The sequence below is a fragment of the Anabrus simplex genome, chromosome 2 (genome assembly GCF_040414725.1).
Source record: "Anabrus simplex isolate iqAnaSimp1 chromosome 2, ASM4041472v1, whole genome shotgun sequence".
In the NCBI taxonomy this organism is placed as follows: domain Eukaryota; kingdom Metazoa; phylum Arthropoda; class Insecta; order Orthoptera; family Tettigoniidae; genus Anabrus; species Anabrus simplex.
Window position 1 is genome coordinate 672,539,042 of NC_090266.1, and position 27,204 is coordinate 672,566,245.

At 38.3% G+C, this 27,204-nt stretch overlaps 1 protein-coding gene across 5 annotated transcripts in view; it reads left to right on the plus strand.

Annotated features, from left to right (window-relative positions):
• The window catches only part of SH3PX1 (sorting nexin 33-like protein SH3PX1), a 328,612-nt gene that overhangs the window by 99,759 nt on the left and 201,649 nt on the right, over window positions 1–27,204 (plus strand). For all 5 annotated transcript variants that reach the window (XM_067141233.2, XM_067141236.2, XM_067141234.2 and 2 more), the window contains exon 5: window positions 14,228–14,364. In XM_067141233.2, the coding sequence (XP_066997334.2) occupies window positions 14,228–14,364 (137 nt within the window). The remainder of the gene's footprint in view (window positions 1–14,227; window positions 14,365–27,204) is intronic.

Genomic DNA, 27,204 nt, shown 5'->3' on the forward strand with positions numbered 1-27,204 from the left:
CACTGTTCAAAGATATAAGCAAGCACCATATCCGTGCAAATCAAATCTGTCATTGCCTTCCATACTAGAGATGGATGTCGTTTATAGCTGTTAAGTGTTCATGAATGTTTCACCAAGAAGTCCTTACATTCTGTGGTAGTTACATCCCAGTCTATTCCAGCTGACCAAATTTGTTGCATAAACATTTTACAGGTAACAGTTATGGGGCCTAAAAATCCTACAGCAGGGATGCAAACATTTTCAGGCTAGTGTGTCAATTAAGGTTTTGTTTGTTATGTACCGTCTAGTGTGCCATCTGTTATTTTTTTTTAAAATCATCATGAAACCCCTTAATTTGACTTAATTTAGGTCCGGTGGAAACTCGATTCTCCGTTTTTGGAGGGACCACGGAAAACAATGTACCACACAGGAAAACGGAAAATCCGGGAACGAATGAATCATCAACAATTTGGCTAAACATCACAAAAGAAAGAAATATGTATACTTATAGTCTTACAAACACCCCTAAACCAAACCAAACCAAACTACAGCCCCAATGGCCCTTCCGCCTATCAAGTGACCGCTGCTCAGTCCGAAGGCCTGCAGATTACGAGGTGACACATGGTCAGTGCGACGAATCCTCTCGGCCGTTATTCCTGGCTCTCTAGACCGGGTTCGCCATCTCACCATTAAATAGCTCCTCAATTAAAGGTAATCGTACAATGAATGAACCTGGAACCAGCCCTCATATCCAGGTAAAAATGCCTGACCTGGCCGGCAATCGAACCCGGGCCCTCTAGGTGAGAGGCAGGCAAGTTTGAACACCGGGCCGGCTTCAAACATTAATTACCGGTACGCGACTTAAAAATCTCGAAATTTTACATTCAGTTTTATAGGGGAAACTTTGTCAGTTTCCTCTGAAAACTTCTTTCAGTTCAGCAAATTTGATCTGCCAAGCTCTCCGAAAAATCTAATACCGGTACGTGGAACGTCAAGCCAAACAACAGTCATCCACAAGTTGTTTTTAATTCTCTAATGTAATGAAATAAAGCACGTTGGATAAAAAAAGCACCCAACATGATGGCGAAATCCCATTTTTTAAATCTTCCATTGTAATTTGGTCACCGGTATACTGTTCGTAGGCAGTTTATGGAAATCTTGTACCGCGCAATTTAGGCCTACATCGACTTTTAAAGGTTATGTTGAACTCGAGAATATGGTTTCGAATGATGTAAGTATCGATTCTCAAGTTCTGGAATGCATTATATTCAATTCTGCCTGTCACTAATCACAATCAAATTGGAAAGAGAAAAAATAATATCAAAACTTCTAAAATTACGGTTATTCACGACCTTGAGCTCAGCTGGAAAGCACGCTTGCTGTACAAGTCAGTACGAGTGTGAAATGATACAAAGTTTTTAAATGTAACGTGCGCAAATAATACGACTGCGGTTTTATAACATTTTAACACACAAACGTGAAATTTCCCTTCTTATCATTGGACCAAAACAGTAATAGGCAATCCCGAAACCTCCCATGGCTTTATGTATGTAAGGTGCAACATCTGTTCTGGTCTCGATAACATAATCGTATACCGTACGATAATATTAAAATACTAAATTTGTGTTAAGAAGGAGTAGTTTCGATTCCTGCCTGAAAGGTCAGTGACTATACAGTACCCTGAGGGAAGTGCCGAAAACCTGTTCGACGATACACTCGAAAAAAAATAAATAATAAACATGTATGGTAACCCTGGAAAATAATGTATACGTTTTGCAAGTACGAACATTTGACGAAACTCTTTCCGTCTTCAAGTAGAGCTGTCGAAATGCGCTCTATCTCCTTCCAGTTGTTGTGGACACTATGATTTTGATTCTCTAAAACAATATCAGTACCACCTGAATGCGCCTATCGCTTTTCCGGTATAGTACTTCCTCAATTTATCGCAATGACGGGACGTTAACACTAAGACCTGTAAGTATGCCGTAGCCGTCCTTTCATGAGGTACAGTTACTTGAAAAACGCGTGATCGAGGATTTAACGTTGATGTGACTGAAATTTCTGGACTGCTGATACGGGAAATCGTTTCTTCGAGGAACAGATAATGCGGGATTTTTACAACATGATTTAATTGGAATGCTTGAGGGACCACGTAATTTGAACGGATAATATGGGAAAACGTTGTTTCTGGGAACGTATAATCGAGGTTCTACTGTATTAGTTTGCATTACATATAAATCCATTTGACTGAATGTTACGTGATTTTATTTTGCAAACTTCACCGAAAATTACAATTCAAAAAACAGGTCAATATGAAGATGTATTTTTCCTTTACCCTAATAAAATTTGTAAAAAGTATGGCCATAGAATTAATTGTTCAATACATGCTCCAACATAGTTCATTCTTATGAAATTGTACATACTTATTTATGAAAGCATAATGTTAAAATATGCTATGTTGGTTTATTACATGTCAAAAACATTAATAAAAGATGTTAGTATGTTGTGTGGCATGCCACAGAAGTAGTGTTTGAGTGTCACCTAGTGGCACATGTGTCATAGGTTCACCATCCCTGCCCTATAGGATCATTCAGTAGGACCCCTTTTTAACGAATCTCAGGGGGATTTGATATTTCTTTCTTAGAAAGGGGTTTTCCTTAAAAGAGGGTTCAAAGAAAATGGGCTATATATCACAAGAAATAATAATACCTTTATGTCTTTAACCTTTTCACTGCCGAGTTTTGATGACCTGCCGAGCCCTGTGGGCCGGTTTTTTTTTTTTTTTAAGGAAGAATCACTTTGACAGATACATATTTACTGCTACTATTAATGGAATGCATACCGTCCCCTTAGTCCTGCAGCCCAGTACGATGTCGGGGATGAAGTGAGATTATATTTTACACCTAATTTTATGACCAGATGCCCTTCCCGACGCAAACCTCAGTTGAGGAGGTAATGAATATGAAATGAATGAAACTGGGTACAGAAGTGGAAGGAATGATCTGTGGCCTATGAATAGGAACTTTCCTGGCATTTGCTTGGGGGTATGAAAGGTAAACTACAAAGAAAAGGAAAGAAATTCTCAGGACAGCTGACGGTGAGGTTCGAACCCACTCGTCTGCCGAGTGGAGAGCTTGACTCCATAGCCGTAGCAGGTTAATACGCGCGGCCACTCCTCTCAGTGATACTATTGCTGAAATACAATACAAAATTCTTGATCCAAGAACTGGTAATATCAAAATCATTTACATTTGGGGAAAAAATAATTTATCTGAAGAAGGGGTGACAATTCTGCATGAGACTAGGCATTACAACTTTGTCTCGCACTTTCTTGTTGTTCACTGTCGCCACTTAGATATTCTCCATCTTCATTATCAAAATATAGCTCTCCAGAAACACGATTTATGGGGAAACATTCAATTTCTTCGTCAACAAGAGATGAACGTATACTTCAAGACGCCATGATGGCTGCACGTAAGCGGGAAAGATGTTCCACTCCAGCGAACATGAAATAACACTAGATCGCTTTCAAAACACACGAAATAGAGTGGTATATCTGCAGTACAGAAGTTCTTTGAGCATTTCCATGGAAACTCAAAGCATGACACTATATCGCATTCATTTGTGAGATCGGTGAAGCACACACTCCACCAAAACGTATATATACGGGTTTGGCGGACGTGGCACGGCATTCAAAAACGTATATATACGGGTTTGGCAGTGATTGGGTTAATTAATGCAATGTCAAGAAATAATAAAGGAACATGTTAAGAAAATAATACTAAAAAGTCAAACTAACACAAGAATAACAGAAAATATTTACAAAACAGCAGATGTAACAAATTCCTTAGTAGACCATTGGTAGCACAACCTGCAGCACGGAAAGAAGAAATAGGTACTTCTGACTTGCAATTTTAACTTGAAGGAACAAAGGCTTAACATGATTTTAAAGAGACATGTGAAAAATAGACCATGAGAACTGTGAGAATAACCATATTAATCTTCATTGTCTGAAATAATCCAGTACAGTATTTTGCTTCCTCTTGACCAGATGTCTCACGGAAAGATATGGTTGAGACTGTTGATAAGGTCTTCCATCAACATTGAAGGAGGGGAAGTACCGGCAGACAGTATCTCGTCCCTCCACTGCTGCCCAAAAAGTTGGTACTGCTGGATCCTCTTCTTCTTTCTCTTCAGTACTTTGTCTTTTTGCATCTTCACAAAGGTCTCCAACATTCATCTGCGGTGCTGAAGTTAGGATATCATCATTACAAGTAACAAATTCTTCAAATATTTTGGCACTTGAGTCCTTTGATATAACCTCCCAATCTTCCTCAGTGTCATCAGTAGTGTTTTCTTCATTAAAAACTCCTGAAATGGCACCAAAACCTGCATCGCCAAAACAGGTGTGAATAGTGTCCGTTGTGACTCGTTGCCATGGTCTGTCTAAAAGCTACATAGGACATGTTTCGACCTAGCTTAGAGGTTATCATCAGCTGAAATAACATAAAGAAGAAAGCCATATACAAAATACTGATATACAAAAAACTTGAGATAAAATACAAACAAACAATTGCAATGGAAATCTATGTTTAAACTGTACATAGCTTCAAACTTGGACGAATTTAGTTGTGAGTTTAGGTCCAACAGTGTTTAATACAACTATTGGTTGGGTGGAGGAAATACTTACGAATTGTGAATATAGTTAAATGTTGTTCTATTTGCCAAGCTTCTGGAAACGGAGTGAAGTTTTGAAAACTCGTTACATTTCTTCATGGAGCATACAAGTATAGCCAGGGTGTAAAAGTGAAAACAAAAGGCAGAGTATGAGAACGAAAAATGAAGTAGAAGTAAACGATAATATGAAGAGTCGCAAAATATCTCTCACTTCCTCTTTCCTCCAGCCCTGTGCCTGTATAGATCGGGTTCGGTCGGTGTTGACCTTCACACTGACTAGCGATCGTTCTGATGTGTTGGGTGGGGAAAACGGCCGGTGAGGGGAGGAAGAGTGAGTGGAAGGATGGGAGGTCGGATCAGTAATGCGTGTTGTGACAGACTTAATTGAGCTTTCTCGATTATTGTGTCAACCAGGATGTTCGTTTTTTTCTTGGATTTCATTAAGATTATGGATGGGATTGGATTTTTGATCGAGGTTTATATAAATATTTTCTAAAATGTTTAATAAAGATCCCTTTTTGGTTATATGAAGGACATCTAGATCTTCATCTGTGGTGGAAAAACCGAGCTCGATAGCTGCAGTCGCTTAAGTGCGACCAAAATCCAGTATTCGGGAGATAGCAGGTTCGAACCCCACTGTCGGCAGCCCTGAAGATGGTTTTCCGTGGTTTTCCAATTTTCACACCAGGCAAATGCTGGGGCAGTACCTTAATTAAGGCCAGGGCCGCTTCCTTCCCACTCCCAGCCCTTCCCTGTCCCATCGTCGCCATAAGACCTATCTGTGTCGGTGCGACGTAAAGCAACTAGCAAAAAAAAAAAAAAAAAAAAAAAAAAAAAAATGTGGTGGAAAATGACTGATTGTCATCTTTCATGTGTTCACTCATAGTGGAATCTCTTTTGTACTTAGCTGCATTAAAATTTTCTTTTTAGCAGATTTTAAAGTTTCTCCCAGTCTGTCCGATATAACTGGTGTCACACTGGTTACACGTAAACTTGTAGACCCCTGATTGCAAATGTTTGTCGGATTATAGAAAAGTTTAGAAGTAGTGTTGTTAGTTCTATAGGCAACACTGAGGTTCAGTTTTTTAATATATATATATATATATATATATATGTTTCAGATTTGGTATAGGTTATTGCTGTTGAAAATGGAGGTGACAATATCAGCATTCTCTTTCGTCTGTTTTTTTAAGTGTGGTGGTGGGTTTATTTTTTTATCTGATTGAGAATTCTGCCAACAAAATTGCTATTAAACCCATTAAGGTGTGCTAAAGTATGGATCATGTTAATTTCTTTCTTAATAGCTTTCTTGGACATAGGAATGTTCAAGGCTCTATCATACTATAAAGAGAGGTTTTTTGCGAGAGCCAGGGTGCAGTGAATCTTGTCTGATCATGTTGGCTGTCTGGACGGGTTTTCTGAAGATTTCAAATTTTAGATGGTGGTTTTAAGTATTTCCTCCAGCCAACCAATAGTTGTATTAAACACGGTTGGACCCACAGTTACCACTAAATTCGTCCAAGTTTGAAGCTTTAAAGCTTTTTAAAAATGTATTTTAAGATTGAAGCCATGTACATTTTAAACATAGATTCCCATTCCATTTGCTGATTGTATTTTATCTTAAGTTTTTTATGTATCAGTGTTTTTTTGTATATGTCTTTCTTCTTTGTTATTCTAGGCTATTTTGAAACATGCCCTATGTAGCTTTTTAGACAGACCATTTATCAAATGGCAAATGTGTATTGAACATGTGGACTTTATACAATTAAATTCTTTTAGAATTTTATCTTAGAGCTCTAACAAGGGACTTGAAGTACAAAAATCAGTTACAAAGTCTAGTGATAATTACCAGGCAGTTAGTTTACACAGAAAAGAGCATTTTTGCTCTTGACAGGTACAATATTTTACAAGAACACAATTTGCTCTGATTCACACTACATAGGAGTCTGCGCTCCAACTATGCCATAGTCTAGCCTCGAAGAGGCATCAGTTTCTTATGGCTCACTAAAATTCCAGCAGGCCTCACATTAAAGTATTCATACACAGTTAACCATATGTGGGGTTCTCTCTTGCTCAACAGTTTCATTAGTCACTGTTCCCAAACGGAATTAACACAAAGGAATATTTACACTCTGAAATAAGTAAACAGAGGCATAATTGCCCATACTACATGGTCTTAATGGTAAAAATAAAAGGTTGCACATAACCAGCCGTAAACAAAAGGCAAGGGTGCGAAACCCCAGCACCCCATATAGAAGTTGTTAAAACCCTAATTAGGCTTACGGCCCGAAAATACAGAGGCTAATCCTATACTACACCAGGGTGACTAAAGGAGAAACATTAATGCCAAGACAAGATTTACAAATTTTAGAGGTTGAAGCTTTACTTACCCCGTGCAAGGTTGAATGGGAAAAGACAGAGGGTCGTCACTCTTTGTTCCCTTACATTGCATATATCCCAGTAGGGAATAGGACCAGAGTCCTCAAACATGCAAAAAATTCTACATTGAAACCACCAGTTTCTACAATTACATTAAAATAAGAGGTTGAAACATTCCCCTCAAGCTATCCACAGGAGCTATCAGATGTCTAGGTAAATCCTGCCATTATCTTGCCAGCTGGATCTTCCTCACGCAGGCCTCGCCCGTGCCTCCCTTCGGCCTCCATCAAGTCCCACTTTTGATGCCCGCCTTTTGAAGCCCAGCTGGGAAATATTTACCATAGAAACTCTTCGAATTTAAAGGGGTCAGCTGTACTATACTGGTATACTTTTGTTTTCTCATTATCTCCTTTAGTGTTTAAGGAATACACAATATGTAATTCTACCGAGCTCGATAGCTGCAGTCGTTTAAGTGCGGCCAGTATCCAGTATTCGGGAGATAGTAGGTTCGAACCCCACTGTCGGCAGCCCTGAAGATGGTTTTGCGTGGTTTCCCCATTTTCACACCAGGCAAATGCTGGGTCTGTACCTTAATTACGGCCACGGCTGCTTCCTTCCCTGTCCCATCGTCGCCATAAGACCTATCTGTGTCGGTGTGACGTTAAGCAAAAAAAAAAAAAGTAATTCTGCAGCAGAGTGGTCGCTAATTCCTGGTACTGCAATACAGCTAATGTGTAAGTCATCGGGTTTTACAAGATGATCATCTAAAGCAGGGCCTCTCAAACACACAAAATCTCACGCGTGCAAATTGAGGTGCTGAGTTCCTGTGCACAGTGCATCGGTCCCACTCGGCTCGACCCAACGCTTCATCTCTGGGCTACTCGGCTAAGCTCGGCTCAACTCGGCTCGGATTTGGAGCACTATGGAGCAAGTGAGGAAGAGGGAGACAGGCGGAGCGAGCGAGATACGCGTGGAGAAAGAGAGAGACAGCGCTGTTGCTCCAAATTGAGAAGTGGAGCTCTGTACTTTGGACAACCAAGCGAAGTTGTCCTTTGCACCATGCACAGCGCAATGCACTGGTGCATGCACCGTGAGAGGCCCTGATCTAAAGTGTTGTTTCTTCTAGTAGGAAAGTCTACTACTTACGTAAATACACCATCCTTAGCTTGTTCACCGCGACCTGACTGTAGCCCCTTCCCATAGCCTTGCAAGACCAATTTATGTCCAGAAGATTTAGGTCACCTGCAATTATAAAACTTTTCTACCTGTACGTGTAACATCATACAGCCGATTGAGTACTGGGAAGTTGTTACCAGGCGCCCTATATTTTCCTACTGTTTCAATAGGGTTGGCATTCCCTTGATCCATGATTTGCACACACACCATTTCGTGATCTTCATCAACCTATTTTAAACAACTACCTATGTTCTTTCGCACTATAATCTGCCACCTCTAGACACTCACTCCATTCTATTGTATATATAAAGAAATCACCCTGATTTACTTCGCTACAATTTATTCTTATTCAGCCATGACTCTGTACAAATGGCAACATCCACATGGTATGATTCAGGTCTATATGCCTAGTAATTCAGCAGATGATGAAGGAATCGAAAGAATACATGAAGAGATAGAAGATCCAATACAATACTGTATGTGAATTGTGACGAGAATCTAATGTGTTGGGAGACTGGAATGCAGTTAGTGGCCAGGAGGAGAATTCAGATCGGGACAAAGGAATGAAGGACGAAGTCGGCTGGTTGAGTTCTGCACCGATCATAATTTAGTCCTTGCTAATACTTGGTTCAAACACCACAAACGATGGCTGTATACGTGGACAAGACCTGGAGACACTGGGAGGGATCAAATAGACATCATTATAATTAGGCAGAGATTCAGAAACCGGGTGTTGATTTTCAGTACTTTCCTAGCAGCAGACATGCACTCTGACTACAACTTGTTGGTCATGAAATGCTTATCTGAAGTTGAAGAAATTTAAGAAAAGGAAAGCAAGGAGATTGTATCCAGAAAAGATGAAAGAAAAAAGTGTGAGGGAGCATGTTGCACAACAATTAAATGAAAAGTGTGAAGGAAAACACAATAGAGGAAGAATGAGTCATGAAGTGGGAGATCAGAAGTGCTGCCAAAGAAAGATTACGAAGAATGCAAAAATGAAGAGGGCAGAAAGAAATGCAGGCAATTAAAGACTGAAGTGGATAGAAAGTGCAGGACAGCTAAGGAAGAATGGCTGAAGAAGTGCAAGGATGTTGAAGGTAGCATGGTTCTAAGAAAGGTAGATGCTGCATAAAGGAAAATCAAGGAAACCTCAGGAGAAAGGAAAAGTAGGTGTATGAATAGTAAGAGCTCAGATGGAAAACCACTTGTAGGGAAAGAAGACAAGGCAGAAAGATGGCAGGAACATATCCAACAGTTGTATCAAGGTAAAGACGTAGATAATATGGTTCTGAAGCAAGAAGAGGCTGTTGATGCTGATGAAATGGGAGACCAAATTTTGAGGTCATAATTTGACAGAGCTTTGAGAGACCTAAATAGAAACAACGCACCTGGAATTGATGACATTACATCTGAATTTCTGACTGCCTTAGGAGAAACCAGCATGACGAGAGTATTCCATCTAGTGTGTAAGACGTATGAAACTGGAGAAGTGCCCTCAGTTTTTCGGCAGAATGTTGTTATACCTACTCCCAAGAAAGCGGTGCTGACAAGTATGAAAATTACTGCACCATTAGTTTAGTATCTCACACGTGCATAATTTTACACATGTTATTTACAAAAGAATGCAAAGACAAGTTGAAACTGAGTTGGGAGAACGTGAACTAATCCCGACTTCTGATCCTACAGGATCGAATTAAGAAGGAAAAGCCCACATGCATGGCATTCGTAGATCTTGAAAAGGCATTTGATAATGTTGATTGGACCAAGCTGTTTGAGATTCTGAAGGTGCTCAGGATCTGGTACCAAGAAAAAGGAATGATCTACAGTCTGTATAAAAGCCAGTTTGCTGTGATAAGAACCGAGGGCTTTGGAAAAAGGGAGCATTCCAGAAACGAGTGAGGCAAGGTTGCAGTTTGTCCCCCCTCCTTCACAGTGTTTATTTAGAACAGGCAATAAAGGAAAGCCAGGAGGAATTGGGGAAGGGAATCACAATCCAGGGAGAGGAATTTTCTGATGATATTTTAACTAAGACTGCAGAAGATCTGGAGAAATTCCTGAATGGTATGGGTAGAGTCTTGTGTAAGGAGTACAAGATGAAAATAAATACACTAAGTTCAAATCAAAAATAATGGAGTGCAGTTGATCAAAGTCAGGTGCTGCAGGAAATATTAGATTAGGAAATGAGGTCTTAAAGTAGATGAATATTGTTACTTGGGTAGTAAAATAACTAATGATGGCAGAAGTAAGGAGGGCATAAAATGCAGACTAGCACAAGCAAAGAAGGCCTGTCTTAAGAAAAGAAATTTGCTTACATCGAACATTGATGTAGGAATTCGAAAGATGTTTTTGATGACTTTCGTCTGGAGCATGGCATTGTATGGAAGTGAAACATAGACGGTAACTAGCTCAGAAAGAAATAGATTAGAAGTTTTTAAAATGTGTTACGGATGATTGCTGAAGGTGAGATGGGTAGATCGAATCACGAATTAAGAGCTACTGAATCGAATTGGTGAGAGGAGATTGATTTGGCTACATTTGACCAGAAGAAGAGATAAAATGATAGGACACACCTTAAGTCACCCAGGATTTGTGCAGTTGGTTTTTGAGGGAAGTGTAGGGGATAAAATTGGTAGGGGTAGTCCAAGGTATGAATATGACAAGCAGATTAGAGCAGATGTAGGACGCAGCAGTTACATAGAAATGAAAAGGTTAGCACAGGATAGGGTGGCATGGAGAGATGCCGTCTAACCAGTCTATGGACTGATGACTCAAACACACATGATTCAGTGAGATTCCAAAATTCAATAATTTTATTCTGCACGCTTTGGCAATTCACATGTAGTAGTCTTAGGGTCTTACCTCCATAGTCTATGATCCATGGCTGCTTGTTGCCTGTTGTCAGCTTTGGCACTGTTATTTTAATCACAACTAAGTGCCAGTTCATACATTGCATATTGTAACTGCAATTCAATAAAATGTTTTACCTAATTAGTGTTAAGATTGTAATTAAGTACAATTAATTGTAAATACATCAAAATCATAATTTAACCTTGAGACATAATGGCTGAGGATGCTCGATACGCGAGCGAAACATGTCCCAACTGTAGTATTATGTCAAGGATAAAATCTCCTAACAATAAAAAACTTTTTTGTTGTATTCAATAGGTGGCAAGCAAATCAATATTTGTATTATTTTCCACACTGGGCGAGTTGGCCGTGCACGTAGAGGCGCGCGACTGTGAGCTTGCATCCGGGAGATAGTAGGTTCGAATCCCACTATCGGCAGCCCTGAAGCTGGTTTTCCGTGGTTTCCCATTTTCACACCAGGCAAATGCTGGGGCTGTACCTTAATTAAGGCCACGGCCGCTTCCTTCCAACTCCTAGGCCTTTCCTATCCCATCGTCGCCATAAGACCTATCTGTGTCGGTGCGACGAAAAGCCCCTAGCAAAAAAAAAAAAATTATTTTCCACCTAGTCCATCCGGTCGTTCAAAGCCTTCACCCGACGTAAAGGTACGTCCTTCCTTCGCAGTACGCCGCTAAGTATGATTTTTGCATTCTTAATCTTTTTCTTAGTTGCACTCTCCAGTTAATACATCTGTCCCATTAGGTAGTCTACTGACGCCTTTCTTCTAAGATCATTGGTCCCTACATGAAGCACTAACACTTGCACACGGTCGCTATCTTCCACTCTTTCAATATGCTGAGACAGCTGTTCAATTTTTATTTCCGGATAGCACTGTACCTTTGTACCAGTCCTCTTTGAAACATCTCCACTCCAGCGTATCATGGAGTCACCCATGACGAGTGCGTCACATGAATTTTTTACGATCAAATCACTTTCTTCACCTTAGTCAACTGTAGGAATATAATCAGGTTCTGCTTCCTTGTTTCTTTTTATGATAGTTTCTATCTGTGCTTTGACTTTTTCTTCGAATTCTGCAAGCTTCCACTCTAGATTCTCTATTTTAAAGTCTCTAGCCTTGATTGCTTCCCGTATATTTTCCACAGTGCCACAAATTGAATGAAATCAAAAGTTCTTCTTTCTTCACCTTAGCATAGCCGAAGTGGAACCACTTGAAACACATCACACGCTTGATTCCATTCTTTAAGTTCTTGCGACATGTTGAACACTTAATTGCCGTCGCTTCTGTGGCGCCTGAATATCACACTCCATTGCAGGTCCTGGGTTCAGCTCAACACCATGGGATATAAACTTCATGGTTTTGATCCGTATTGAATTGTGATCACAATAATAATTATTAAATTAATGTCATATTGTCTACCTTTTTCAGTACTATATTATGCAATATTATTGCATTACATTACTAAACTAGGGACTTGTTTCGGCCTTGGCTGGCCATCTTCAGCCTTAATGTAATGCATCTAATAACTAAACAAATGTAAAAACACAATTGACACGGACACTAATGTACAAACTCACAATTAACATTAAATCTGGGATGAACAAATGGGAGACTCTCAAGTTAGCAGTTTTGTGAGAAACAAATTTGTGTAAGGCTGCAAGTATTGATGCTAATGAAGTTACTGTTTTTCACAATTTTTCTCATTGATAGCATGATAGCTTTCAGAATTGAAGCTGTTGGTGTTGTTGATGGTAGTTTCTCTATGTCCGCCATTAATGCATTTGCAAGTTGCTCGTATCTAGTTCATTATTTTGGGAAATAGATATCTGAACTTTTATGTGAATATTTCTTGTAAAGTTAAATTAATTAATTTATTTATTTATTTATATATTTATTTGTTTGTTTGTTTGTTTGTTTGTTTGTTTGTTTGTTTGTTTGTTTGTTTGTTTGTTTGTTTGTTTGTTTGCAAAGTTAGGACTCTTACACTTAACCACATACCATTTTTTAAATTTTTTTACAGCATTAATTTAATTAAAATATCATGGTAATCAGTTACAGTTATTGAGATAAGTAAGTTAGATAAGGAATAACAATAATATAATTAATTAAGATTACGATTGATGAAAAATTATGGGATAAATAGAGAGTGGATAATAACAGAAAGATATCAACTTAATACCTAAAGAATTTATCTACTAACTAGCTTACAGGAAAACTTATTCTAATATAAGGCAAAAATAAATTAACTGAATATTACTATGTTACAATCTGAGTATAATAAAATCGATGTTACTACGTAATCTATTTCTAGGAAAAGTACATAGCCTTTAATGAGTAAGAACGTAAATGTGATAGCCTAAGATACTTAAATCTAGTATGTAATTTTTGGTTTCATTCACATGTCATTCACTCTTACATTCATTTGAGTCAACTGTATGTACTCTGGAGGAATTTACGGTAGGCTGTTTTAGATGTCCTAGACGAGCAAGACTTTTAAATATTTTACGGGATCGTATTCCATAACCTCGAAGCAAAGACCGGGAATGAATGGTTGTAAGTTAGGTATTTGTTCGATGCGGTGCTATTTCAAGTAGTGATCCGGAATGAAGAAAGAAGCCTAAAATTGGACGATAGATAGGTGGGGCTGTTTGTAGAAAGTAACTGATAGACGAGGGTAATTTGGTGGGTTTATTCTACGGTCATTTAAATATAACCATCCCAACTTTTTGTGGTATGGTATTATATGAGCATCATGTCAGAGCTGGAAGGCATATCAAATGCAAGAGTTCTGTATACGTTGTAGTTTTGTTGTTTGTTCACAGGTTATGTAAATCAATATACTGTCACAGTAGTCAAAGATTGGAAATAGAAGTGTTTGTATGTGTTTTAGTTTAAGGTCCAGTGGGAGAACATTTTTAAGATGCTTCAAAAGGATAAAGGGATGCATGTATTTTCTGTACTATTTAATATATTCTGTGATTGTAAATTTTTTAAAATTGATCTGTTGAATGTGTGTTATGATGTAGAAAATGGTTAGTAAGAACAGTGGTTATTAATTAACAAACCCTTCAAAAAGAATATTTTTCATAATCATTTAATTTTTTCATGCCATACTTTTTTAAAATTTCTGTCATTTCTTTTTTATTTTAGGAAGGATGGATGGGAAGAGTACTGTAGGAAGAAAAAACCTTAATCGTTTCACAACATTTGTCAAGTCAGGTGGTGAGAGTTACATCTTGGGAACACTGAAGGTTAATGTGCTGGATTCTGAGAAAGTGCTAATTCTTGTGAGTTATAATGAATATGTGACACATTTTACTGCATCTGTTTGTTGCATGCTGACTCTAAGTTGACTGTATTGACTGGCTTAATCACCTCATGTCATCCATGGAACTTCATCTTCCCTCTCTAATTTGTTTTTTTACCCTATGTTTTTTCCTCTGCTCTTTTCCTTTTCTCTGATCTGAATTAGCTAACTAGGAATGTCTTCAGGTATCTCATAAGCCCCTTTACCTTTCTTTTGTTGATAAGCTTCTGACCTATAAATTATCAGTTAAACACAATTTTCTGTACTGACTACTTCATTGTCATGAAGCATACTTCTTTTTATTCTGGAAAGAATGGTGGTAGAAATTATGCTAAAGTTGGAGCAGATGCATTTGTGATACTGTCCATTGGACAAGAATCTGTTAGTTTTCAATTGCCGTACATTCAACTTTTAAAAAAAAACTGTAAAATTCTTCAGCCTCTCAAAAACTAATGCATGTATGAATAAAATTGAGAAAATACCTGAAATAGAAAACATAATGAATTACCGGTATTAAAAAAAAAAAAAAAAAAAAAAAGTTAATTAAAATGGAATAACATGTTTTATTCTTGAAATATCATCATCGGATTCTATCAAATCTCACACTTTCTTGAAAAATGTAAGTTATTAATTGTATGATATTATTAAGTTATAACATTTCAACAATTATTGAACACAGGTTTTAACATAAATGATTTTACACTTCTCAATATCAGCTATTCAATTTATAGGTTATATTTTGTAGAAATGTATGCTGAGTTGATAGAATCTAGTGCTATCCTTTCAAGAACGAAAGATGTCATTTATTTTAATTAAGTTGTTTATTTTTCAGGTATAATCTGTTATTATATTTTCTTTTTCAGGTATTTTCTAAATTTTACTTGCTTGTAAATTTAGTTTCGACAGACTGAAGAACCTGACAGTTATAAATAGGGCCCGGAATTTTTTTTAAAAACTGTTTTATTTCTTGTTAACTAACTGCAGTATTTTAACTTTTTAAATTTTTTTTTAAAAACTGTTTTATTTCTTGTTAACTAACTGCAGTATTTTAACTTTTCCATTTCATTACCATTGAATAAATTACTCAAATCACCGGGCGAGTTGGCCGTGCGGTTAGGAGCGTGCAGCTGTGAGCTTGCATCTGGGAGATAGTGGGTTCGAACCCCACGGTCGGCAGCCCTGAAGATGGTTTTCCGTGGTTTCCCATTTTCACACCAGGCAAATGCTGGGGCTGTACCTTAATTAAGGCCATGGCCACTTCCTTCCCAGTCCTAGCCCTTCCCTGTCCCATTGTCGTCATATGACCTATCTGTGTCGGTGCGGCATAAAGCAAGTAGCAAATGACTCAAATCTTACAAAACCTAAAAATAGCTAGCTAAATAAGACTCTAAAACTTAAAAGAAAAGAACTAAATGGGCTATTTTATTATTATTATTATTATTATTATTATTATTATTATTATTATTATTATTATTATTATTATTGGTGTTGTATGTATGTCTCACTGTGGTGGAATTTTATTTCAGTTATCTTTTGTGTTTAAATTGTGTCTTATCTTGTATATTAATTTCGGTAGTGTTAGTTATGACTTTAATGTATACTAATTGGTTTAATGTAAGAGAAGGCCCAGTGGCCTTAACTATGCCATTAAAGAAGACTATATCTATCTATCTATCTATCTATCTTCTATCTATCTATTCAAGATAATATTAGGTTATTTTGACATAGAAGTACCAAATATACATGAAAGTGAATGTTATTAAAAAAATAAGAGTTATGTACAACATTTTGAAACTATCTCATGGTTTGGAAGTGGTTTTTAACTATAGCTTGTGCGAACGAAACTACGTAACAATATTATTGCACCAGGGTACAGCACAAATCAAGAGCCAGCCTCTTGGTGTCAACTGACCTGTATCTAACAGGTACAAGCTCACTTAACTTGCCAGCTTCAGTGCAACTCTCATTGTGTTCAGTCGACTAGTGCAAGCTACTGCGCTGTTCACTGTTTAGCTCATATTGTGCAACAGACTAAAATTAATTTTCCCTATAAATAAATTATTGAAGGCAGTTTTAGCAGTTTATGCATCTCAGAAGTAGTGTTGCGTACAGGCAAGTCATCTCGAAGTTGTTTGATTCGCCAGTGGATTGGTAACAATCCGGACTTCACTATAGATGGCAAACCGAGCTCGATAGCTGCAGTCGCTTAAGTGCGGCCAGTATCCAGTAATCGGGAGATCGTGGGTTCGAGCCCCACTGTCGGCAGCCCTGAAGATGGTTTTCCGTGGTTTCCCATTTTCACACCAGGCAAATGCCGGGGCTGTACCTTAATTAAGGCCACGGCCGCATCCTTCCACTTCCTAGGCAGTTCCCATCCCATCGTCGCCATAAGACCTATCTGTGTCGGTGCGACGTAAAGCAAAAAAAAAAAAAAAAAAAATATATATATATATATAATTGGCAAAATTATATTTGTCATATCTTCCAAAAGCAGGTAAGGAATTATTTAATATACCTGCTAATAAAAAGGTAATGTAATCCCCATTACTGTAATCATACCTGCCAACTTTCCCGATTTAGGCGGGAGACTCCCGATTTTCGACATTTTTTCCCGCCTCCCGATTATTCTATTATTTCTCCCGATTTTAGCTTATTTTTTGGTGAATTTCACACATTTGTTTTCAAATCCCGCTGTTTCAGCTTTTTTTTTACGCCAGTGGCCGGAAGTCCTTCACTCATTGGCCGCTTTCAAAGGAAATATCGACGTTTATTAATGCGCGAATGTGCGATGTTTATTGAAACCTGTATATCGCGACGCGTATATCGATTGTCAATTTCTCGTTCTCGCGTGCTATTTTCGTGTTCGTTCACATCAGTCTAGACTATTCTGGAGACTAGTCGTTATATACGGAGTCTTATTTAGTAATTTAGTGACAGAATTTCAATGATAACGACTAGTGACTTTTCTAGAGATTTTAGGAGCCATTTGGAGAAAATTCTGACCAATTTTATCTCAATATAAATAGAAAGTTTTGTCTGCACATTGCTCAGAATTAAAAGAGAATATCTCCGTACCGGCCGTGACCGCAGTAACAAGGGGAAATGCAAGTTTTAATTTTCCGTATTTTCTGTCTATATGCATATATGTATGTATGTATGTACATATGTACGCCCATCACAAGAAAACGGCCGAAGAGAATTTAATGAAAATCGGTATATAAAGTCGGAGAATAGGTTGCTACAATCTAGGCCATAAATAATTTTATTCACGCCGAGTGAAATGGTAGTTTAGGGAAAGGCCTGAGATGTAATTCTCAAATATTTAAATTTTTTTATTGGCCCTGTTGATAAATACTATATAACTAAAGTTATATATTATTAAATTTCGTATCGTTTACGTCTTTTATCATAGCCGGTACGGTAAAAATGTATGAGATATTCATGAATTTGGATTTTTGTTGCTAAGCCCATATAAGCGCCGAGGTACGAGAAAATGGGGGAGCAGAATTTAATGAAAATCGGTATGTTATGTCGGGGAATAAGGAACTACAGTCTATGCTATACATAATTTTATTCACTCTGTTCGAAATGGTAGTTTAGGGGAAGGTGCCAGAAATTTAATTTTTGATAACCTATCTTAGTCTATCGAAAATTACTACGTAACTAAGTAATAGAGAATACAATTTCCGATTATTTATGTCTTATTCAGTTTTAGTGTACCGACTAAAATGAAATTAAATTGTGAAGATGATGATAAGAATGAGAAAAAAGTCATGAAGGAACGATCGCTGGAATAATAACACAAGAGGGCGTCATGAAAGAAAGGACGACTCACTTTACATTAGATGCTCTAATATCACAGAGTCAGAAGAAAACTAAATGTGAAGGCCTGCAGTATAGAAAGCTCATAAAATTGATCTACAATAACATTACATTGGCCATTGTTTGATGTGATGTGCTTTGTGTATTCTTCTGCCATTTATCTCCGATAGATCGGATTATTGCTGCATACTGTTATTGAGTATAACAGCCTGCCTGAATATTGGCGGAAAGTAGCAGGGAAGTTAGATCTCGCTCTTCTTTAGCATGCCATTCCTCTGGTTCATAAATTCTCTGATACTACTGGTACGTAACACACTGGATCAGCATAGTATTCCAGCTGTTCAGTCCCTACTCTGGGGCAGTGATTGGAATGAGCAGTGTGCACACTTAAACGGAATAATTACACAGGAGTGTTCATGGCTACCTGCGTCCTGGTCATTCTAGCTCTAGAACTTTGAACTGTTAGATCGACACCGTGTTATTTTCGTTAAAAGTAAGAAAATGTGCTGGTTTTCATTTTTTCGAATATTTCGTATGACAGCCTTGCTTTTAATCGCAACATTCGTAATGACATCATTGTAATGACCTATGTTAACACTTCAGTTGGGAAAACTGTAAGGACAGTCTTTCTGAGAATTCCGTAGCAAAGCACGAGTACATCAGCTAGTTATTTGATACAGATAGTATTGCACTTCGCATAATCGCACGGAAGCTTGATGCAATATATTAATCTATGCATTTGCTAATTAATGGCATCTAAGTGCATGACTGATTCACACGTGTGGAGCATGAATTCATGCTATTTTAGGAAATATTACCAGAGACCGATCATCTCGCTCACATACTTCCTGTGAGGGAATAGAGATGTGTAATTTTTAGCATTGTAACCTCGTATAGCAACAGTCAGGCTTTGAGACAATAAGTGTTATAAATATATCATAGTGCTGTACTGTGCTAGACGTAGAATAAGCAATTTTGACCAATAATGTATCTCCTGATTTCTCCTGATTTTCATATCAAAATCTCCTGATTTTTGGTTTTGTAAAGTTGGCAGGTATGTGTAATGAAAAACTAGTTCTGTAGTAAATTATAAATAAATAAACATAAATATTATGGTTGAAAGCATTGGAAGTAATAGCTCATGAAACTAATGCTACAAAGCAAACTTTAGGGGAGTAAAAGTACTGGGGAGTCCACACAAAATGAAATGTTGAGCAAATAGTATATACTGTACCTTGTGTCTACAATAAACTATAATTATTTTATTTACATATTATTCCATCTCCTGCGAAACATGTGACCTTGCCACGGTGGGGAGGCTTGCGTGTCCCAATGAAGCAGGTAGCCGAGCTATAGGTGCAACCATATTTGATGGGTATCTGTTGAGAGACCAGACTAACAAATGGTTCATTGAAAAAGGGTTTGCAGCTTTTCGGACGTTACAAGGGCAGCAGTCTAAATGATTGACTGATATGGCCTTGTAATGATACTCAACACGGCTTAGCTGTGTTCATACTGCTACACGGCTGAAAGGAACGGAAAACTACAGCCGTAACTAACTCCCGAGGACATGCAGCCCTCTCTGTGTGAATGATGTACTGATGATGGCTTCCTCCCGGGTAAAATATTCCGGAGGTAAAATAGTCCCCCATTCAGATCTCTAGTATCATCAGGAAGATGGATACCGACATTCTACGAGCCGGAGCGTAAAATGTTAGAAGTTTGAATCGTTGTGGTAGGTTAGAGAATCTGAAAATGGAGATGGATAGACTAAAGTTACATGTAGTTGGTATAAGAGAATTACGTTGGCAGGAAGAGCAGGATTTTTGGTCAGGCGACTACAGAATTATCAACACAAAATCAAACAGGAAATGCAGGATTTGGTTTAATTGTGATGAGATACTGGAATGCAGTTGTAGGCCAAGGAAGAGGAGGTAATACATTAGAAGAATTCAGATTGAGGTAAAGGAATGAAAAGGGAAGTCGGCTGGTTGAATTCTGCATTGATCATAATTTAGTCCTTGCTAATACTTGGTTCAAACACCACAAACGATGACTGTATACGTGGACAAGACCTGGAGACACTGGAAGGTATGAGATAGATTTCATTATGATTAGGCAGAGATTCAGTAACTAGGTGCTGGATTGCAAAACTTTCCCAGGAGCAGACGTGGACTCTGACCACAACTTGTTGGTCATGAAATGCCATCTGAAGTTGAAGAAATTGATGAAAGGAATGCAGGGAGATTGGATGTAGACAAGTTGAAAGATAAGTGTGTGAGAGATTGTTTCAAGGACATGTTGCACCAGGACTAAGTGAAAAGGCTGAAGGAAACGCATAGAAGAAGAATGGGCAGTCATATAAAATCAGATCACTAGGGCTGCTGAAGAAATGTTGGGAAGGAAAGATCAGCTAAGAATCAATGGATAACTCAGGAGATACTAGAACTGATTGATGAACAATGAAAATACAAGAATGCAAGAAATGAAGAGGGCAGAAAAGAATACAGGTGATTAAAGAATGAAGTGGATAGAAAGTGCAAGATAGTTCAGGAAGAATGGCTGATGGAGAAGTGCAAGGATGTTGAAGGTTGTATGGTCCTAGGGAAAATAGATGCTGCATACAGGAAAATCAAGGAAACCTTTGGAGAAAGGAAATCTAGGTGTATGAATATTAAGAGCTCAAATGGAATACCACTTTTAGGGAAGGAAGACAAAGCAGAAAGATGGCAGGAACATATCCAACAGTTGTATCAAGGTGAAGACTTAGATGATATAGTTCTGGAACATGAAGAGGCTGTCAATGCTAATGAAATGGGAGAACCAAATTTTGAGGTCAGAATTTGACAGAGCTGTGAAAGATCTAAATAGGAACAAAGCACCTGGAATTAATGACATTCCCTCTGAATTACTGACTGCGTTAGGAGAAACCAGTAGGGAAAGATTATTCCATTTAATGTGTAAGATGTATGAGACAGGAGAAGTGCCATCTGATTTTTGGCAGAATGTTGTTATACCTATTCCCAAGAAAGCCAAGTGCTGACAAGTGTGAAAACTACTGCACCATTAGTTTAGTATCTCACGCCTGCACAATTTTAACACGGTATTATTTACAGAAGAATTGAAAGGAAAGTTGAAGCTGAGTTTTGAGAAGATCAAGTTAGCTTCAGAAGGAATGGAGGAACACGTGAAGCAATCCTGACTTTACGTCTGATTTGAGAAGATCGAATTAAGGAGGATAAACCCCATGTACATGGCGTTCGTAGATCCATAAAAGGCATTCTATAGTGTTGATTGTACCAAGCTATTTTGGATTCCGAAAGTGATGTGGATCAGATACCAAGAATGAAGAATTATCTACAATCTGTATAAGAATCAGTCTGCAGTGATAAGAATCGAGGGCTTTGAAAAAGCAGCAGCAATCCAGAAAGGAGTAAGGCAAGGCTGCTGTTTTCCCCCTTCTTTTCAGTGTTTATATAGAATTGGCAGTAAGGGAATTTAAAGAGAAATTTGGAAAGGGAATCACAATCCAAGGAGAAGAAATCTAAATCCTGAGATTTGCCGTTGATATTCTTATTTTATCTGAGACAGGAGAAGATCTGGAGAAGTTGCTGAATGGTATGTGCGGAGTCTTGGGTAAGGAGTACAATATGAAAATAGTGTAAAACAAAAGTAATGGAATGCAGTCGAACGAAGGTGGGTGATGCAGGTATTATTACTTGGGTAGTAAAATAACTAACGATGGCAGAAATAAGGAGGACATACAGTGCAGATAAGCACAAGCAAGGAAGACCTTTCTTAAGAAAAGAAATTTGCTCACTTCGAATATTGATATAGGAATTGGAAAGATGTTTCTGAAGATTTTTGTCTGGAGTGTAGCATTTAATGGAAGTGAAATGTGGATGATAAATAGCTCAGAAGGAAAGAGAATAGAAGCTTTTGAAATGTGGTGTTACAGAAGAATGCTGAAAGTGAGATGGATAGACCGAATCATGAATGAAGAGATACTGAATCGAATTGGTTAGGGGAGATCGATTTGGCTAAATTCGATGAGAAAAAGCGATAGAATGATGGGACACATATTAAGACACCCAGGACTTGTTCAGTTGGTTTTTGTGGGAAGTCTCTGTGGTAAGAATGGTAGGGGTAGACCAAGGTATGAATATAACAAGCAGATAAGAGCAGAACTATGTTGCAGTAGTTACACAGAAATGAAAAGTTTAGCACAGGATAGGGTGGTATGGAGGACTGCATCAAACCAATCTCTGGACTGATGGCTCAAACACACACATGATTTTCCAGGTGGCATGTGACCAGAAATCACATTTTGTGCAGCACAAGGAATCTACAGGACATATCAGCAACATTGCTATCAAAAAAAGAGCAATTTTCCATCGCACCAGCCACTGATTTTCAGTTTTCTTGGTACTTCAACCGAGGGTAATTTTTAATATCCGTTTATGTGAAGCGCTGATTTTTGGCAAACATGCCGTGGAATGTACTATATAATCCTGTGTTAAAGACATTTCTTGAGGATATCAGCTGCCGTAAGATACCAGACGAATCTACGTTGAGAAAAAATTATTTGGAAAAACTGTACTAGAAAACTATTGAAGACATAAGAGATGATATGATTGTTACTTCAGGTTTTCGGTGGATGATACCACAGATAGTTGCAGTTGTTATATCAGAAACGTTGTGGTAGATAAGTTAGATGCCACAGTGCCTGGTAAACCTCGTATTATACTGTGCAATATGCTGGTGAAAAGGAACCATAGCACCATACCTTGAACCGTCCTAGATGCTCTTCACATACTCTGGCCAAGAGAAAAACAGTTTGACAAGTTTTTACTTTTTTTGAGTGTCAGTGCAGTATATATGATCAAAGCTGGTGAAGTAGTGAAGTGTTTCTACCCTAACATGTTGCATGGAACTTACATCCCATGGCTTACACATATTACCTGATGAGGTTAGAAATAATTTTCCAGGATTAAACAGTATTGTTTCTTCTGTGAAAAAGGTTATTCTTAAAGCTCCTAGCCGCATTCTTACATTCAAGGAAATGTTGCCTCAAACTCCCCTTCCCCCCAAACCCATCGTCACTCAGGGGATATGGCTCAATGCAGCCATATACTATGCCAATCACTTTGAAGACATTAAAAATTTTATTAATTCTTTTGATGTCGATGTGGTACTGCATAGCGAAGGCTAAAACAACTCTCATTAACAAGAACGCTATTTCGTTTGTCTTCATTAAAGCACACTTTGCTGATCTTCCTGCAGCAATTGTGTTGAGTCTGCATTAAAACATGCAATGGAAGTTGCGGGCTAGATTTCGAAGATGAAAATACCAGGATGAGTAGGTGCAGCCTGTTCAACTCAAGCTCGCCAAAATTGTACATCGGAATCCTGGATTCTGTACAGTGAAGAATGTGTCTGTGATTCTTCAGGGAGAAGAAGTTACTGATGAGGTACCACGGGGACCGAGAGCTTCAATGAAGTTTTCTCCAGTGACTTATTGTGTGGAGCATAGATATTCCTGCTATAACAATATTTTGAGAGATAACAGGAAAGGTTTTACTCTGCAAAAACATTAGTTGTACAATGTAAGAGCAAGTGAAAACTGTGTTCTGTGCTTTTGAAAATGTTTGTTTGTTGATGCATTGGAAGTGACAAAAATTTAACCTTCATGAACCATTTCTTGTATTTGTGCATATTTATTTTTTGTTATTTTTAAATCTGGTTAGTATGATGTTTGAAATGCTTTCATTAAGCCATTCTGTCCCATATTTAGAGAATATTTTGAAATAACTGGTGTAGTTTTGAACTAGAGAGGCATGAAGGTTACAATAAAGTACAAAAAAGTTTGAATGAATAGTATAACTTTAGTAATGATTGAGATTATTATTAAAAACTATTTCAGGAGAATAAAACTAAACTTTATGCGACAAATGTGACGAGACATTTAACACCACACAGAAGAGAAATTCCCATCTCATGCTACAAATGCGACAAGACTTTCTATTAAGCAGAGACTTGGGAAGTGCACAGAAATAAATCTGTTGCCTTCAGGATCGGGAGAACATCGTAGAAGAAAGAATAATCCGAGACATTCCGGCAAGTACCGAAATTCATAGAAGCCGACTACTATAACCATACAGCAAATCGTTTTAAAATTTTCGGGAATTCGGAAGAAGATTTTTCAGCTGATTATGTGGGAGGGAGCCCTAATGAACAGAGATTTTGTTTCTCACAAGATGGTGGACGAAGCTGAACAACGGTTTAAAAGTGCTCTGAAAAGCGTTGAAGACATAGCGGACGCAGGAGGATATATGAAAAAGGAAACGAATGAACAGCTGCAGGAAGCGGTGAAGATCATTCGTGAGTACTTTCAAACAACTAAACATGCCCTTGAAGATAAGAATAATGTTCAAGAAATAAATGTCGAAGAGGTTATGAATGTAACAAACACAGGTCAGGAGACAAATGATAGTTTCGTAGCGCGACAACTCGTGACATCTCCCGACCTCACCTATGAACCTCCAAGTAGCAAGCTGGCAATGGAATGGTCTCCGCCAACTGGCAGCAATAGTTTCACAGCAAAACAACTAGTAACATCTCTCGGCTACAGCAACAACGACATCTCCAAGATACAAAGAGATCAGCAGGCAACTAGTAGTGATGAACGAAGACTGACTAAGGGAAATGATGATGAATTGGTGACACTTAATGGTCAGTCACCTGACCTGGCTAGAGATACACAACACCAAACACGAACCGAAGAAGATATAGAAGGAATAATAATAGAAAAGATGAACCAACAGATAAAATACATGGTTGAAAATCTGACACATAATATTAAGATGATGATAAAAGAGGAAATGAAAATAATGGTGACACAAAGACAGGAACCAGCTCAAACACATGGCATAACAGAGACAAAGGTAACAAGACAAGAGCGCAGGGGCCAGCAAGAACGACCCACCGACGCCGAAATAAATATAATAGAAGAGGAAGAGTGGAAGCGAGCAACAAGGCAACCTAGAACACCAGTAAATGATAAGAGTAAACTAGAGAACCAGGATAGGGAGTGGACAACAGCGGTGAGAGGCGGGAACAGACAACGGGAAAACGAGACAGGAAAAGAAGTGAACGGAAGAAAAATGGGAATGAAACAAGGGGAAAGTAAAATAAAGGCAGCAGAATGATACGCTTGGTTATACATGGGAAAACTGGACAAAGATATGACGGAGGAAGCTATCATAGAATACTTGAAGGAAAACGGAGTAAAAGGGAAAATATACTGCAACCTGGTGAATGACAAAATAGGAAGCAGAGCCTTCAAAATAGGCATTCCAATGCAAGACCTAGAAACAGTCTATGATGGAAACTTCTGGCCAGAAGATGTAATATGTCGGCCCTTTCGGCAACCCTGGAAGTTCAGAGGCCCGGCAACCAGGGACTAATATAATGACATGGAACGTAGAAGGCCTGAGGGGAGTCTTGAGCCTGCTTCCGAGAAATATCATGGCTGATTATGACATTGGAGTACTCACAGAGACAATGGTCAAAGAGGACACAGAACTGAACATCCCAGAATTCTACAATTTTCATGCCTATGCGATACAGTGTGTGAGAAGAGGAAGACCAGCGGGCGGTGTGCTATGCATCATCAAACCACAACTGGCCCCCTTCAAACTACTATTAAGAGAAGAAAACATGCTGGTTGTCAGGACAAGAATTGGAGTTATAGTAGCAGTCTACTTTAATCCAGATCACACCGCGACAGACATAATAGATAAACTAGGGATGGCCTTGGATCATAGTAGAAGTATGGATAAGATAATCATTGCGGGAGATCTGAATTGCGCAATAAATAGGCAAGATAGAAAATGCAAAGAAGTAATGGAATATCTAACAAATGAAGGCTTTACAATACACAACAGACAGGAGGACTGGACATACATAGGGCATAACGGAGCTAGCACAATAGACCTAATAATCACAAAGGGCTTTAGATCAAAACACCTTGCCACCACAGTGAAAAAAGAAGCAGCAGTCATCCGTAAACACATTCCAGTACAATTAAATATAGAAAACTGTAGAAGTAGCAAATTAGAAGAAAGACGAAATATAACATTTGGCAAGACCCTGGACATGGAAAAAATTAAAGGGAAAATGAAAGAAAAAGATAAGGTTGAAAGAGCAATAAGAGCAGGAAATATTGATGAGGCCGCTACATGGCTGAAATCAACTATAATAAGTGGGGCCACCACACAAGATTCAAATAGGAAGGCGAGGCCATGGTTCGACAGAGAATGTTATGAACAAAGAAAATTGACACTGAAAACACTGCATAAAACTAGAGGACAAATTGCAAGCGCAACCACCGAAGAATACCGAGAACGAAAGAAATACAAGGGCCTAATAAAAAAGAAGAAAAAGCAACACCTGGAAAAAGAACATAAGAAAATGGTAGAGCAGGCAGAAGAAGACCCCTACCGAGCTCTGAGGCCAAAAGGGCAGAAAATACAGCCCAACATACCTATGGAAACATGGATAGATCATATAAGAATAGTAATTTGCTCAAAAGAAACAAGACCCATGATTAAGACACCTGTGACTCCACAAGCTGATGAGATCTTCACCACGGATGAAATTGCGAAAGCGATACAGAAAATGAGGAATAACAGAGTACCAGGAGTAGATGGAATAAAAGTGAACACTTAAAGCAGACAGCACAAGAATACTTACCGATATGGACCTCCCTTCTAAATAAATGTTTAGAATTAGGAAGTATACCAGACGAATGGAGAAAGTCAACAATCAAGCTATTATATAAGGGAAAAGGAGACACAGAGAACCCAAATGCGTATAGAGGAATAGCGTTGGAATCTACATTACTGAAACTCCTAACAGGAATCCTCGCCAAAAGGCTGGCAGAGAAGCTAGAACCCCTTCTACCAGAGGAACAGTTTGGTTTTAGAAAGGGAAGGTC